A 13,794-nucleotide genomic window follows, 5' to 3' on the forward strand; every position below is an offset into this window, starting at 1 on the left:
TATATGCCAGTGTAATATATTTGAAGCATAACGTATGTTGTTGTGGTCTCGTGGACTTATCGAAGTGTTGGTTAATTTCCTTCACTGCCGTTAATGATAAATTTTTAGTGTGTGTTGCGTTGACATATGTGTACTCATGTTGGTTAATTTTTATTAACTGTATTGATATATATATATGATATTATTGTACAATTATTGTATCAATTATATCATACTCATTTGTTGTGTATTTGTATTTTCTAACACTTGTTCCAGGAGTATTCAAAGGGACATATTGAGAATCTTACTGGAATATAACTCAATTCTTACTTGCATGTCATACATATACTATTGGTGTACTGTAATTCTCCTCTTTTATCCGGGCTTGAGACTAGCAATTTAAGCAAATTAGCTAGCACATACAAAGTTTTCTAAGGGTTTTTATGTACTAATTAATTGATATATATATATTGTATGTGCACATTAGATCAAGGTTGATTGATGAGTTCAGTGGACAAAACGATCGATGTGAGGCCTAGGTCAAGGCAGAAAGTTAAAGTGTGACTCCGTAGTTGGGGGCGGGAGTTAAGCGTCCGATTCGGTTGTTAACCGATTAGTCGTAGGTTTGAATCCTACTTGGGAAATTTTTTTAGTTCTCGCTTTTTTAACCTAGCGACCCATATCCTTCTCCTTTGTTTCTAAATTAGCAGAATCGTGGGAGATAGAAGAATCACGAATGAACAAGCATCCACAAATGTCGATTCATTCAAGTAAGCGAGTGCAACAATCCTTTCCTTTGACACTGGTCCATAAACGAGTGAAAAATACCTTGTACAGTTTTTCCTTTCCCTTTCAGCCAGTCCAAGAGTTCAGTTCACTCGAAAGCGGATGGCATCGGTCGTTACGTTCTAGCGGTAAGAGTCCTTCGGATGTTGAATGGTCTGGTCAACTCGTTCCGTTCCTGTGTAGAAAGGAAGTAACCCGTGGGTATCTTATATTGATTAACGAACTGGGAGACACCGAGAATTCTTTATGTATCTAGGTCGATTAGAGGTTCGGCTTCCTTCTCCCCCACCTTTTAGCCTTCTGGACCCTGGAAAAAAAAAAGGAAAGCTGAAATCAAAAATAAAGAAGAGAAATTGGGCCATATTAATTAAACAAATATATAAGAAAGTTCTTTTTTTTTTTGGTTTTTGCGAAGTGATGTCTGGTGTCTCCCCCACTGGATGATTCATGACACCCCTCTAATCTAATGTGTAGAGTTTGGTCACCTACTTAACATTTGGATGAACCCTAACGCCCTCAATATACTTGTCCGGGTGACATAAACCCTAGCTAGCTAATTGAGGTCCTCATGTTTATATATATGGTCAGACCTGATAGTACTTTTCATACGCTGAGTTTATATATATAGTACTTTTCATACGCTGAGTCAGAGAACTTGGAAGTGTTATTCTATGCCTAAAGTATTAAAATGTCTCTAAAACATTGAAACTCTTTTTCACTAAATTGCGTACTTACAAAAAAGGAAGTCACTCATTTTCAGCTCAGTTCACCATTTATGCAAGGTATATCCGAGTATTCAAATCATGTACACTCAAATTAAATGAAAATCGTTTCAATTATGACACATCCAAATATGACTAGGCACATTAATGTCGTTGAAATAATATTAGAGAAGGGGCACAAATAAGAAGCACACTTAAACAAGCTGCAACCATATCACTAAAGATAAGACTAGAGTTTTGGATGTGAAAAAAATGGGTCGAGGTGTTGACTTCAAAGTAGATTTTTGTCGTTACATACCTAGGTGCAATACTCCTAAGATACAGCGAACCACTCAAAAATATTCTAATGTACGTTTGTATAGAAGTACAGTAGAACTCTTAAATCTCTCGACTATTTTTTTAGGAATCAAGAAAATACTAACACGAGATTTTGGAAGGAAGTGAAATGATAAAGAGTCGTTGAAATTCAAGTGATCAATTCCTACATATGGAATAAGTATTTACCCTTTCATGTACCCTTCAGATTGGATAACACCTTTTCACAAAGAGTAGGTGTATCACTTAAAAAGAATGGGTGACACCTTTTCACAGGGCATTTTAGATTTTTGAATCACCTTCTAATTATATACCAGCAAATGTCAAATAGGGTCTAGTATAACTTGTAACTAACAATCAGCGGAGACTAGCTAAGACTCGTTTAAAATTTCCATTTCCAGTTTACACTCTAATTTCGGCACTTTTTTCTATTTGTGCGAGACTCTCTCTCTCTCTCTCTCTCAAATGATTTGTTGCTACCTCCTTGAATCGTCTAGCAAATCCATCTTAGGCTAAACTAAAGGTGGCCAGGTATTTTTTTGAAATGACATGACTTCATTTATAGGTTGTAAGCGAGAGTTAAACTTAGTATTTGTGGTGTATATTGCGAATCAATTTCCACCATTACAGAAGTGCCTGCTAAGTGCTCTACAAAGCTCGTATCGGTTTTGGTGTTTGAAACACAATTGATGACGTTTCTTAGTTTGATTAAATTATATATTTACATCGTCATACTATAACCAAATATCTTGTAAGAAAACCTCGTTAAAAAGTGAGATTTATATCTTGTAAATAAGGCAAGTTACCTGCTAAATAAAATAGGTAAAGATGATTTGATAGTGTAATTTACAAAGTGTATTAAACTAAATCTTGGGTTAACATGAAAGGACAATGTTTCTAACAACAGAGAAGTTCTTATATATTATTCAAATCTTGAACACAGCAAAACATCCAGTTTAAGCAAAATCATATATAATCAAACTAAAATCCACGAAACATCCAAGTAAAAAATAATAGTAATATAACAACATGACACCTTTTACTAAAACAACAACAACCCACACATCAAGTAATTAAGCACATATAAAGCAGACTGCGCATCGATCTAAGAGAACTCTGAAGTGGATGCAACTGGTGAACTGGTTTGTCCCTCATAAAGCTCAAATTGCGAAAGCTGGTTCTTTGGATTTGGCTTTTTCACATATTTTCGTGCCCAAACATGCTTCCCATTGATGTTGTACTTAGCTTTTCCACCATCTACAATAGCCTCAAGTGCAGCATGAGAGCGAGTTACAAGGCGTGCGTACAGTGGTTGCTCATCATCTGAAACCTCTTGCATGTAAATAGCTTCAATATCCTCCCCAAATTTCCTACCAGCCATCACCAAGTATATTAAAGCATAATATATATATATATATATATATATATATATATATATATATATATATATATATATATTAAATGGATCAGATGATAAGTGACTTAACGAGAAAAAGGTAAGCTAATCATTCAATAACAAGTATATCTCTATTAAGAAATATTTTTGTTTCCATACATAACTAACAAGTAATGGGCCTTCATGGCTTTTTACAATGTTAAATTTAAGAAAACGTCTTTTTCAAATCTCTCATGTGTAAAAGCAAATCTCTCATGTGTTAAAAAAAAAATAGAGTCATAAAAATAAAAATAAGTTTGTAATGGGCTACAAAACCATTTGACCCCATACTAACTTTGTAAAGTTTTTATTAACCTGAAAATTAAGACAAGTAACCTTCTATAGCATATATATATATATATATATATATATATATATATATATATATATTTTTTTTTTTTTTTTTGGTGTGTCGGGCCAAGGCTATAGTGCAACACCAAGACAACACTTGAAAGCCCCGAAAGCAAGGTACCGTGGTGGACTTTCCCCTCCAAAAAGAATTGAGTTAATATCATGTGAGTCGATGACCTACGTATCAAATATTAAACTGATAATTAAAAACAAATACGACACTTGATCTTAACCAAAAGACCGAGAAGGTATAAATGTTATATCAACACTAATCGTGTAAAAATTCAGTGTATACAAGCTAAATTCTTAATAGAAACCCCTTCATGTGGCCATGTTGCTTTGCCTCTTTAAGATTGTTCGATCGGTAGAATGGTTGTACTCATCCTATTAAAAGGATGCGCTCTAGTGTATTTCATGGATTTTAACCTTAAAAGAGGGATATGTGCATCTTTTTCTAGCCAAATTAAATGAGTTCTTCGGTTCTGGTAGGGAGAGCAATCAAGTTTAGTGTTTTACTAGATTGACACTTTATGTATTGAGATGCAAAAGGTGGAAAATTTCGTATTAAGATTCATCTATATACTACTAGTTGATAAACATAAATAAATAAATAAATAAACCAAATAAATAAATGAAAGAATAAGGGAACCAAATCTAAAGGAAATTATTCAGAAGAGGAAAAAAAGAAGAAAAGAGACTTTACCTGGTGAAGAACTCTACGACTTCAGTTTCTGTAATTGGATAGCCTTTGGAGAAAGTCAAAAACACAGTCCTAGCATCAGGAGGGACTTCTTTCTCTTCTTCAGCATGAATTTTCAAACTGTTCTTCAACAATTCTGCTATATCTTTGTGCATAGCCGGAGGCGTGCCTTCCTCATGTGCACCAAATTCATGATGATAATTAGGCAACATTTGATGAATTCCACTACCAATATTTGAAGCATTCACATGAGAGAAAGGTCCATAATTAGGCAAATTCAAGTTTCCTCCAAGAAATGGTTGTGGCATATATTGTATTTGATTAGTAGGAACTAAAAGAGGCAAACCTAAAACAACACCACTACCACTTGGGACATGGCTACTAGGGTTAATTGGAACCATTCTATTAGTAGCCCTTCCTATTTCTTCAATGTTCTCACTATGCATAGGCTCTACAAAAATACCACCACCACTTGGGACATGGCTAGGGTTGAGAATTGGCATCATTCTTGTACTGTTAATTCCCATTTTTTCCTTGTTCTCTTGACTATGCATAGACTCTAAGAAAACACCACCAACATGACTTGGGACATGACTAGGATTGATAATTGGCACCATTCTACTACTACTTCCTATTTCTTCTAAAACATTTGGTGATACCAAATTTTCCCTAGTAAAATATTTTGGATGTTGCACTATATCATCGAAAGCCCTAAGACAAACTGTCTTAAAGAATTTCGTGACCCCACGAATGGCGCTTGCCCGATTCTCATGAATGTATTTGAGAGTGAATTTGGGGTTCAACAATTTTGGAATCAAGAATATTTCCTGAGAAACATTTTCAGTACTGAAGTTGTCATCCTCCACACATTTTAGGCACGTTAAGGCCTCCTCCGCGGCCACGTTCAACAACGGGAATGGAAAATCATAAATCTTCCTCATAAAGGACCAGTCCTTCCCAACTACTTCAAGCCATTGGAAAAATGCCATGATTTGCATGGATTCAGTAGGGTCACGACCTAAAAGGTTGATCAATTTCGCGTAAAGTCTGCGATCAGTTGAGTAAAAGAGTTTGAAATCTTCATCTGAGATTGGAGAAAAAAGGTGATCGTATAAAGGGGGTAATGAAGAAGAAAGACGATCCATTTGTAATCTTTGATTTTTATTTTGCCCTTTTCTTTTTTATATGAAAAATGGATTTTGGATGCAGAGTTTATATAGATAAAGAGATGAAGCGTTACTATTGTGACTATTGATGATGAAATAACATTTCGAAGAGGCGCCATTGTTGAGAAGAGGTATGAAGACAAAATTTAAACGAGATTTTGTGTATTAGATTTTCTTTGGGTTCTAACGGTTATTTCTGTTCAAATGTTTTGACGTACTTACTATTTCTGGCTTACTATCTGTGTAATCAGTATCACTGGGACACTGAATAATTATCATTTTTTCCTTCTTCAATTCCTTTAAAAAAAAAAAAAAATTCCACCAATAAATTGAATAAAAGGTTGCATACATTTTCCGAGATTTGTAGTTAAGTGATTAAAAATTGTTACTCTTTCTTCTTTAAATAAAATCTTATTTCATGTATGTATCAAGAATAATCTTCTTTATTGCTAGAAATACAACACTTTTTTGTCAGAATTAGATAAATATTTCTATATTAATTACCATTGTTTGTTCAGGATTCTAACGTTTAGAGGTTTAGAGCATGGTGACTTTAATCAAGTGGTAGAATGTTATGGTTCTCAAATCTTCGAAAATAAATGTACAACTAATAATTTAATTTTACATATAAGTTTATTACTTTCTTTGAATGATTTTAAAAAGTAGATAACTTAATTACTTACTTATTTAATTTAGATATTTCTTACAATTACTTAAGTATGTGTTTAAGAAGTAACCTTATTAAAGTAATCTATTGGCATTCCTTTTAGAAAGTAATTTGCTTATTGATAACCAATTACCAATTTTAATTGAAACGGATCTAATTCAACTGATTAGCTAGCTAGTACGTATTAGGTAATATAATTCAACCGGAAATTGCATATTTTGGTAATAGTTGCAGTTTCACAAAAGAGGAAGGGGTGGAATACATAGATAAGTAATTTTATAAAAACACGCTAGCTTCGTGCCTTCTTTTATGAATTGAAGAAAAGAAGTTAAAAACCGATTAGGGGGGCGAGAGTGTAGAATACAAATAGAACCAAATGATGGATGTGTACTTCAAATAAAGGGAGGGTTATCACCAAAAATATTCTATTACTACAATTACATAGCAGATCGATTCGTACCCTGCTCAACTTGACGACTTTTATTCAATGCATATTTGAATCTTACATTGGGCTAATTGTCTCTCCTGAACTTGACAATTTGATAGACTTAACCCCCGAACACGGACAATCCATGAAAGTATGACATACGCATTGTCACGTGAAAATTTTGGCCACAAGGCATTTTTTGAATAATATATATTTTCTATATTTTTAAATCCATCAATTATTTGGATCATCGATTTTTGGCCAAATATGAAAATAAAATAAAATTGGAACAATGTCATTGTGGCTCCAATTATTTTTATTTGGTTAAAGATAATAATATTCTAATCAAGTTATTTTTATATTTTATCCAAAAAAAAATACAAAATACGCAATTAGAAAAAATAATCATTGCATATTAAGAAGAATAAAAAGAGATACGCAAGTTGAAACTCCATTATTTTGGCTAAAAAAGTTTGGCTAAAAATAAAGAATTTCCAAGCAAATGATTTACAAATTTGACCCAAAAAAGTAAATAGCTGTTGCATGAAAAGAAGAACACATATTGTTTTTTCTTCTCTAGAAAATACATTGTTTGAACTCTATTACTTTGGCTAAATCTTTTTTTTATTTGGCTAAAATAACGGAGTTTCAATGAAGTTTTGCAGATTGACCTGGAAAAAATACATAATTAAAATAAATTGACATGAAACGTATATTAAGGAGAAAAAAATTAGAATAATAAATTATTGTATTAGATTATATGACAATTAATAGCTGGAAAATATCCTACTCGGAACTTGATTTTTGTTTCCCGCTTTCGTGCGCCTAAAAGAGAGTGCTTTCACCGTCTTTGCCACATCAACGTCCAGGGGTCCAGACTTCAAATTACCAAGTTCAGAGAGTAATTAAGCCAATGTACAGTTCAGATGTAAATTGAATAAAACTCGTCAATTTCAGGGGGTCGCGAGCTATTCTGCATTTACAAATTATAGCCGAACAAAAAGGCAAAATGCGGCCATTATGTTGAATAATCTTACTTATTGACACACTACCAAACAAATGAAACGAGCGAGTGATATATGAGTCTTAGGAATACTGCACTTTTGTCCGAATTACATAAATACTGTATTATTATTATTATTTTCAGAATTCTAACGTTTAGAGGATATGCATGTTGAGTTTAAGTGGTAAATTGATATAGTACTCAGATCCTCTAAATTAAAATAAATGTATGTCATATTTTATTTTACAAATAAGTTTATTGCTTTGTTTGATCTGTAGTAAAAAAGTAAATAATTTAATTACTTACCTATATAATTTCGATTATGGAGACTTTTTACAATTACCTAAATATGTAATTAAGAAGTAATCTTATGAAGTTATCTATAGTCATTCCTTTTAAAAATAGTTGTTTATATGATAACCAATCACAAGCTTTAATTAATGATATTGATCCAATTCAAGTGATTAGTTAGCTAGTATTACGTAAAATATAATATATAAACTGAGATCGCATTTTATGAAAGAACCAGAAAAAAGTTAGAAACCGATTAGAGGGTATGAGTATTACAAGAAGAATCAAATGATGGATTGGGAGCGTTAAGCTGAGCCCTAATTATAAAGCTTATGAGAGTGTCAAAATTTTTATATTAAAAATTCTTAGAAAGTTCGATTCAAATGAAAAATGAATCTAAAACTAATGATAGAATCCAAATGAAGCACCTGTAAACTTAGTATCGCTAGTCCCAGGTATTGTAGCTCAAGTGACCACTGAATACACTTCCAACTCCGTTCAGGTTCAGTACCGGCCAGTTAAATGCAATAGAACCATCTTCTTATTCACATCAAACACATCTACCTACCAAAAATCAACCTCTTCCACCGCTCTTTTCAGCTCCATTGAGTTGAACCCTAGTATCAGTGAAGCTGCCAAAATTGATAGTGATCACAAAATTCAAAATAAGAAATTGCATTAAAAAGAGGATCATAATAAAAAAAATGGCAGTGTCAGGGTATTTTATGGTAGTGAAGAAATAAAAAGTATGTCTCCAGAGAATTGAACACCTAAACGAAAAATTTGAAGAAGCAACCATGGTGGGAAATCACGAATTTATGTAAGGGGATTAAAAAAAGTATTATAACGTTATATTTAGGATTTGATGTCACGACCCAAGATTCACGTTGTTGATACCCAATTTTGTCTTCATTTTTTTAAAATATTATATATACTTTCAAAATATCATTTTGCATCATTACCTAATTTACAAAATTCATATAAGTCTTTTCTATAATTTTTCATAATTTTAAAAGCTTTAAAATTGATTTTCTTGCATTTAAATTATTCAAATATTTTTTAAATTATTCTTTCAAACTATTTTGTGATGACTTAATCATCCAGATTTATTATTTACACCACACACACACACACACACACATATATATATATATATATATATATATATATATATATATTTATTACATTTCATCCCCACATATATGTTTTATATTATTTTTATTTCATTTCATATAATTACATTTGTATTTTTGAGCTATTTACACAATTTTTGCAATAATAGCATATATTATATACATAATTACATTTATTACATTGTTTATGCTAAAATAATATTTTTATAATGTTAAGCTATTATTTTAATCATTTTACTGCATAAGTAATAATTTTATTATTTATAAATTATTTTAAATAAATTTCGTATAATTAACTTATAGCCCAATATAGGGCTAATTTTCGAACCAAATCAGGCCCAAACACTTTGCCCACCTCATTTTACTCTTCAGCAGCCCAAACCAAACAACCCCATTGACTTAACCGGGTCGGAACCCATTTTCTTGACCCGCCCCGACTTCTTTTAATCCGGGCCAGAGATCAACGACCCACAATAAACCAACCCTTCTCTTTATAATCCTCGTCCCAAACCCTAGAGACAAATCCACCGCCCAGCCGCCTCTGTATTCTCTCATCTCTCATTCTCCCTCCTTCAGAAACCCTAGCCGCCTCTCCCAATCTTCTCCAAATCCCATCAAATCATGGATTCCTTATGTGATTTACTTACCTTTTATGTGTTACCTCATTGTTACTTACAAGACTATGGTGTTACTTTGTACTTGCCCTATTTTGGCAAATACCAGTCTCCTAATCAAGGGAAATCGGTTCACCCTTCGAGATTTGGATGATATTTCGTCTGTATACATCCATGGCAAGGCTATGAGGGTCCGATTCACCAAGATCTACGGCCAATTTCTGACCTTTGTCAATCTAGGGTTTACATGATTTCTTCTCATAATCCAATTTTAAATGGATTTTGCATGTTATTCTTTCCTTGTTTATGTTCGATTGACTATATTTCCTTATTTGTGTGTTGATCTTTACTACTATATAAACCCCCATTTTCCCAATTCCCCTCCAAGGCTTAACAACCATTGAAACTACTACTATTCTCTCACTCTCACTTGTCTTATACTACTTTGAGGCTTAATCTCTTGGCCGGCTGAAATTCAAAGCTACCGGAATTTGATTATTGGACTTTTCTTAGTGTGAGCACTGCTCGGGGTTCATTCAAAACTCTTGGAAACTCTGACACACTGAGATTCCTGGGTTTTTTTGCTCGTCTTGATACTGACGATTGATATATTGCTGAAATTGTTCTTCTTGCTTACTTGTTTGTCAATTAGTATATGGTAAGTCCTTTGGCCTTCGTAGTTTCATCTTTTGTTTGTGGACAAATGTGTTACCCTGCTATCTCTGCTTACAACCCTATTTGTTTCAAGATTAGTTTGCGATTCTGAACTTTTCCTAACACTATGACTTACCTAGTTTAGTAACCTGGATTCTGGATTTCTTAAGCATGTCTTACTGTTATGTGTATTTGTTGGTACTTATGCCTACTATCTGCTATGAGCCTATATCCCCACTCTAGATCTTTGCGAGGAACTAATTCATTGCCCCGAATGTGTTCGTATGCACTATTACCCTTAGGTTATTCATGTGTAGCTTGTTATCTTCTCCAATGATCATGTAATTTCTGAATGTCATCACTGCCTGAATCTCTAAAACAGTATGCCCTGTTTTTCTGTAATTCCATTGTGTGATCTACTCAACTCTATGTTCCTAAGTGTTGCCCAGGGCTTTCTAGTGTAAACTTCAATGTTCCGCCTTTTCATGTATATGATTAATTGACGCCAGGCTTGATAATTACCTATCCTGTTAACTTAGGGTTGATACTTTCATCTACCATGAATCCTCATGTCTTCTTGTCTTGTTAGCCTAAGGTTGACATATTCTTTTACCTAGTATGAGTTCTTAGTTCCTTGTGCTACAGTTAGTGTCGGTATGTTAAGTCTCATGTTCAACTAAGTGACATGTTTGTCAACTGTTGTAAACTATGTCCACCAGCCTCTTGTTATGATGTTTGTGACCACATGCTCATTAGGCTCTCATGTAAAAATCCTTCATGTGAAAACTGCCATCCACTTGTTCCTCTCTATGAATTTTCTAGATTCTCATGATTAATTGTCTAAAGTTCTTTAGGCTAATTTTGGACCATGCTTGCTTTTGAAAACTCTTGCTGGAGTAATTCATTAGCATATGATGGTCAATCCTGTCATCCTAGCTATGTTTCTGAAAATATATGCATGAACCTACCTTGTGAACTTGTCAATATTTCATGTGATCCTGCCTATGTGCTTTGGTTGGAATTACTATTAGATATAACTTTAAGAACTAAGTATGCTTGCCAAATTATGCTACTAGTACCCATGTTAAAATCCTCATATGAAGATTGTACTCCACTCTCTTCTTGTGTATGATTCTGCTTGGATGTCATCTGCAGTTCTTTGAGTTAGTTCTATTTTGAAACACTGTTTGTAGTGGTTTGGTGGTTTATGATACCTTATCTTGTCCCTGTTAATCTTGTTTTTCTGGAATTACTTGCCTGTATATGTCTTTGATGCCTTTCAACTTGGCATGGCCTTGTCTATTGGTTGAAATTGCAACCTTTCTGTTATAAAGACTAAGTGTTTAAATTAATCCATGCGTAGTTTTATTACATGTATGGCTAATCTGGTATCTATTAGCTTAATTACTAGAATCGTTTGGGCCTGGTATGCTGGGCCTGCCTTTGGTATTGAGGGTTCAAAGTATACCACATGCACCCGGAGTTTGGGCCTGCTGGCCGCATGAAGTTCTAAGCTTATTTGAAGGCCCGTATGTATTACTGGGTTATTCTACATTTGTATTTAGGACTGTAATTATTTAAAATAATCTGTAATAGCTTGTAAAACTGAATGATGTGGAAATTAGTGAAAAGGGGACTGTGGTATTCTAATGCTTGCATAAACGGGTAAAAAACTTGTCTATAGGATCTAATTGCCATGTTTGCTATTTGTTTGATGTGCTTCGATTCTACACACTAGTAGAAATCATGACTATAGGAAATCACACACTTAACTTAACTTATGTAATACTTGTACACTAGTCAAAGCATGCTAGTTTAGGTAATTGATATACCTGTTTCCATGTCTATTACTGTGTGCTCTTAGACATCATGTCTATAGGGATCAAATGCCTTGCTTAATTATTAGACATTATGCCTATAGGATGCAATAATATATGCCTTCGCTAATGCTCATCTATATATCATGACTATAGGATTTTAATCAATTAACCAACTACTTTTGTTGCTTTCATTATACTACCCCACCTAGATGACGTGCCTATAGGGATAAAGTATTATAAAATCAAGTTCGAATGCCAACTGTTAGAAATCTTGCCTATAGAATACTCTCACTCGCCTAGAAAGCATGTCTATAAAATCAGCACTGGTAATTCTGAATTCTCGAACTTTTTTGCTCCCTCATTACGCAAACAATTAGAGATCATGCATATAGGGTCTGCACTACCTTTAATCTGCCAATCTTTTAGTCTAAAGCTATAGTACTGCCTGTACGATACTAGAAATCAGAATCACCTAGAAACCATGCCTATAGGACTCAACGACTCTCATGCTTCTTAACTCTAAAGTTGTCTACTGCCTATTCTGCCCGCGTGCATTTGTTGCTATGTGTGGAGGCTAATTTGAGCCATTTATTGTGTTTATGTGAAGTCCTATATGTTTCGAATGCGGGCCTAGTTTTATCATTTTGAGCATCCTAAGTAGAGTCTAGAACCACCCAAATAGTAGCTTCAAATCCTCCTGGACCATAGTCATGGTAGTGCACGCATAGGACACAACCTAGTATTGAATTGGAGCGATTTTAGGTAAAAAACTTTAACATAGTAATCGGGTAGCAGGAGATGATAGTCTGTGCCTGCTGAATAATATGGGTAACCCCTACCCTAAGGGAGTTGCGAAGTATTATTTATGTTGCACGGGGTGATCCTTTAGGCTAAAAAACTTAGGACTCCCCTCCTCTTTATATGTTGTTATTAGCAGTGTATCACCTTGGGGTGCTCCTGTCTTGTTTGTGAAGAAGAAGGATGGTTCTATGCATATGTGTATTGATTATCGCCAGCTGAACAAAATTACAGTGAAGAACAGGTATCCATTGCCTCGTATTGATGATTTATTTGATTAGCTACAGGGTGCCAGGGTGTTTTCCAAGATTGATTTGCGTTCCGTCTATCATCAGTTGAAGATTCGGGAGCCAGATATCCTGAAAACTGCTTTCAGGACTCGGTATGGCACTACGAGTTCCTTGTGAGTCATTTGGGCTAACCAATGCCCTAGAAGCTTTTATGCACTTGATGCACAGTTTGTTCCAGCCTTATCTTGACTCTTTCGTCATTGTGTTTATTGACGACATTCTGGTGTACTCCCGGACTCGGGAGGATCATGAGCAGCACCTGAGGACTGTGCTTCAGACCTTGAGAGAAAAGAAGTTATACGCAAATTTTACAAAGTGTTAGTTTTGGCTAGACTTAGTGGCATTCTTGGGTCATGTAGTATCGATTTATGGGATCAAGGTGGATTCTAAAAAGGTGGAAGCAGTATAGAGTTGGCCTAGACCATCATCAGCTACGGAGATCCAGAGTTTTCTTGGTTTGGCGGGGTATTACCGTCGTTTTGTAGATGGATTCTCATCTATTGCAGCACCTATGACTAGGCTGACCCAGAAGGGTGCTCCATTCAGGTGGACAGAGGAGTGTGAGTAGAGCTTTCAGAAGCTCAAGACAGCTTTGACTACAGCCCCAATATTGGTATTTCCTACAGGTTCGGGGTCTTATACT

General features: G+C 34.4%; 1 protein-coding gene and 1 non-coding gene across 2 annotated transcripts; both read right to left on the minus strand.

Annotated features, from left to right (window-relative positions):
- Positions 1-2,703: 2,703 nt before the first annotated feature.
- On the minus strand, positions 2,704-5,433 carry LOC107828759 (uncharacterized). The gene is made up of 2 exons (XM_016656128.2): positions 4,292-5,433; positions 2,704-3,172 (listed from the first exon to the last, which is right to left on the minus strand). Exons 1-2 carry the CDS (start codon positions 5,431-5,433, stop codon positions 2,908-2,910), a joined length of 1,407 nt encoding a protein of 468 aa, XP_016511614.2. The 3' UTR covers positions 2,704-2,907.
- Positions 3,640-3,840, minus strand: LOC142168525 (U2 spliceosomal RNA). Its single transcript, XR_012698380.1, has one exon. It is a non-coding gene; the product is annotated as a U2 spliceosomal RNA (small nuclear RNA).
- Positions 5,434-13,794: the final 8,361 nt, after the last annotated feature.

This window comes from Nicotiana tabacum, chromosome 13 (genome assembly GCF_000715075.1).
Source record: "Nicotiana tabacum cultivar K326 chromosome 13, ASM71507v2, whole genome shotgun sequence".
Classification (NCBI taxonomy): domain Eukaryota; kingdom Viridiplantae; phylum Streptophyta; class Magnoliopsida; order Solanales; family Solanaceae; genus Nicotiana; species Nicotiana tabacum.

Excerpts from the sequence above, each read along its gene's own strand:
- LOC107828759 (XM_016656128.2), bottom strand. The coding sequence starts at position 5,433 with ATGGATCGTCTTTCTTCTTCATTACCCCCTTTATACGATCACCTTTTT. Across the intron at positions 3,173-4,291 it reads GTCGTAGAGTTCTTCACCAG|GAAATTTGGGGAGGATATTG; the intron begins GTAAAGTCTCTT and ends GATGGCTGGTAG.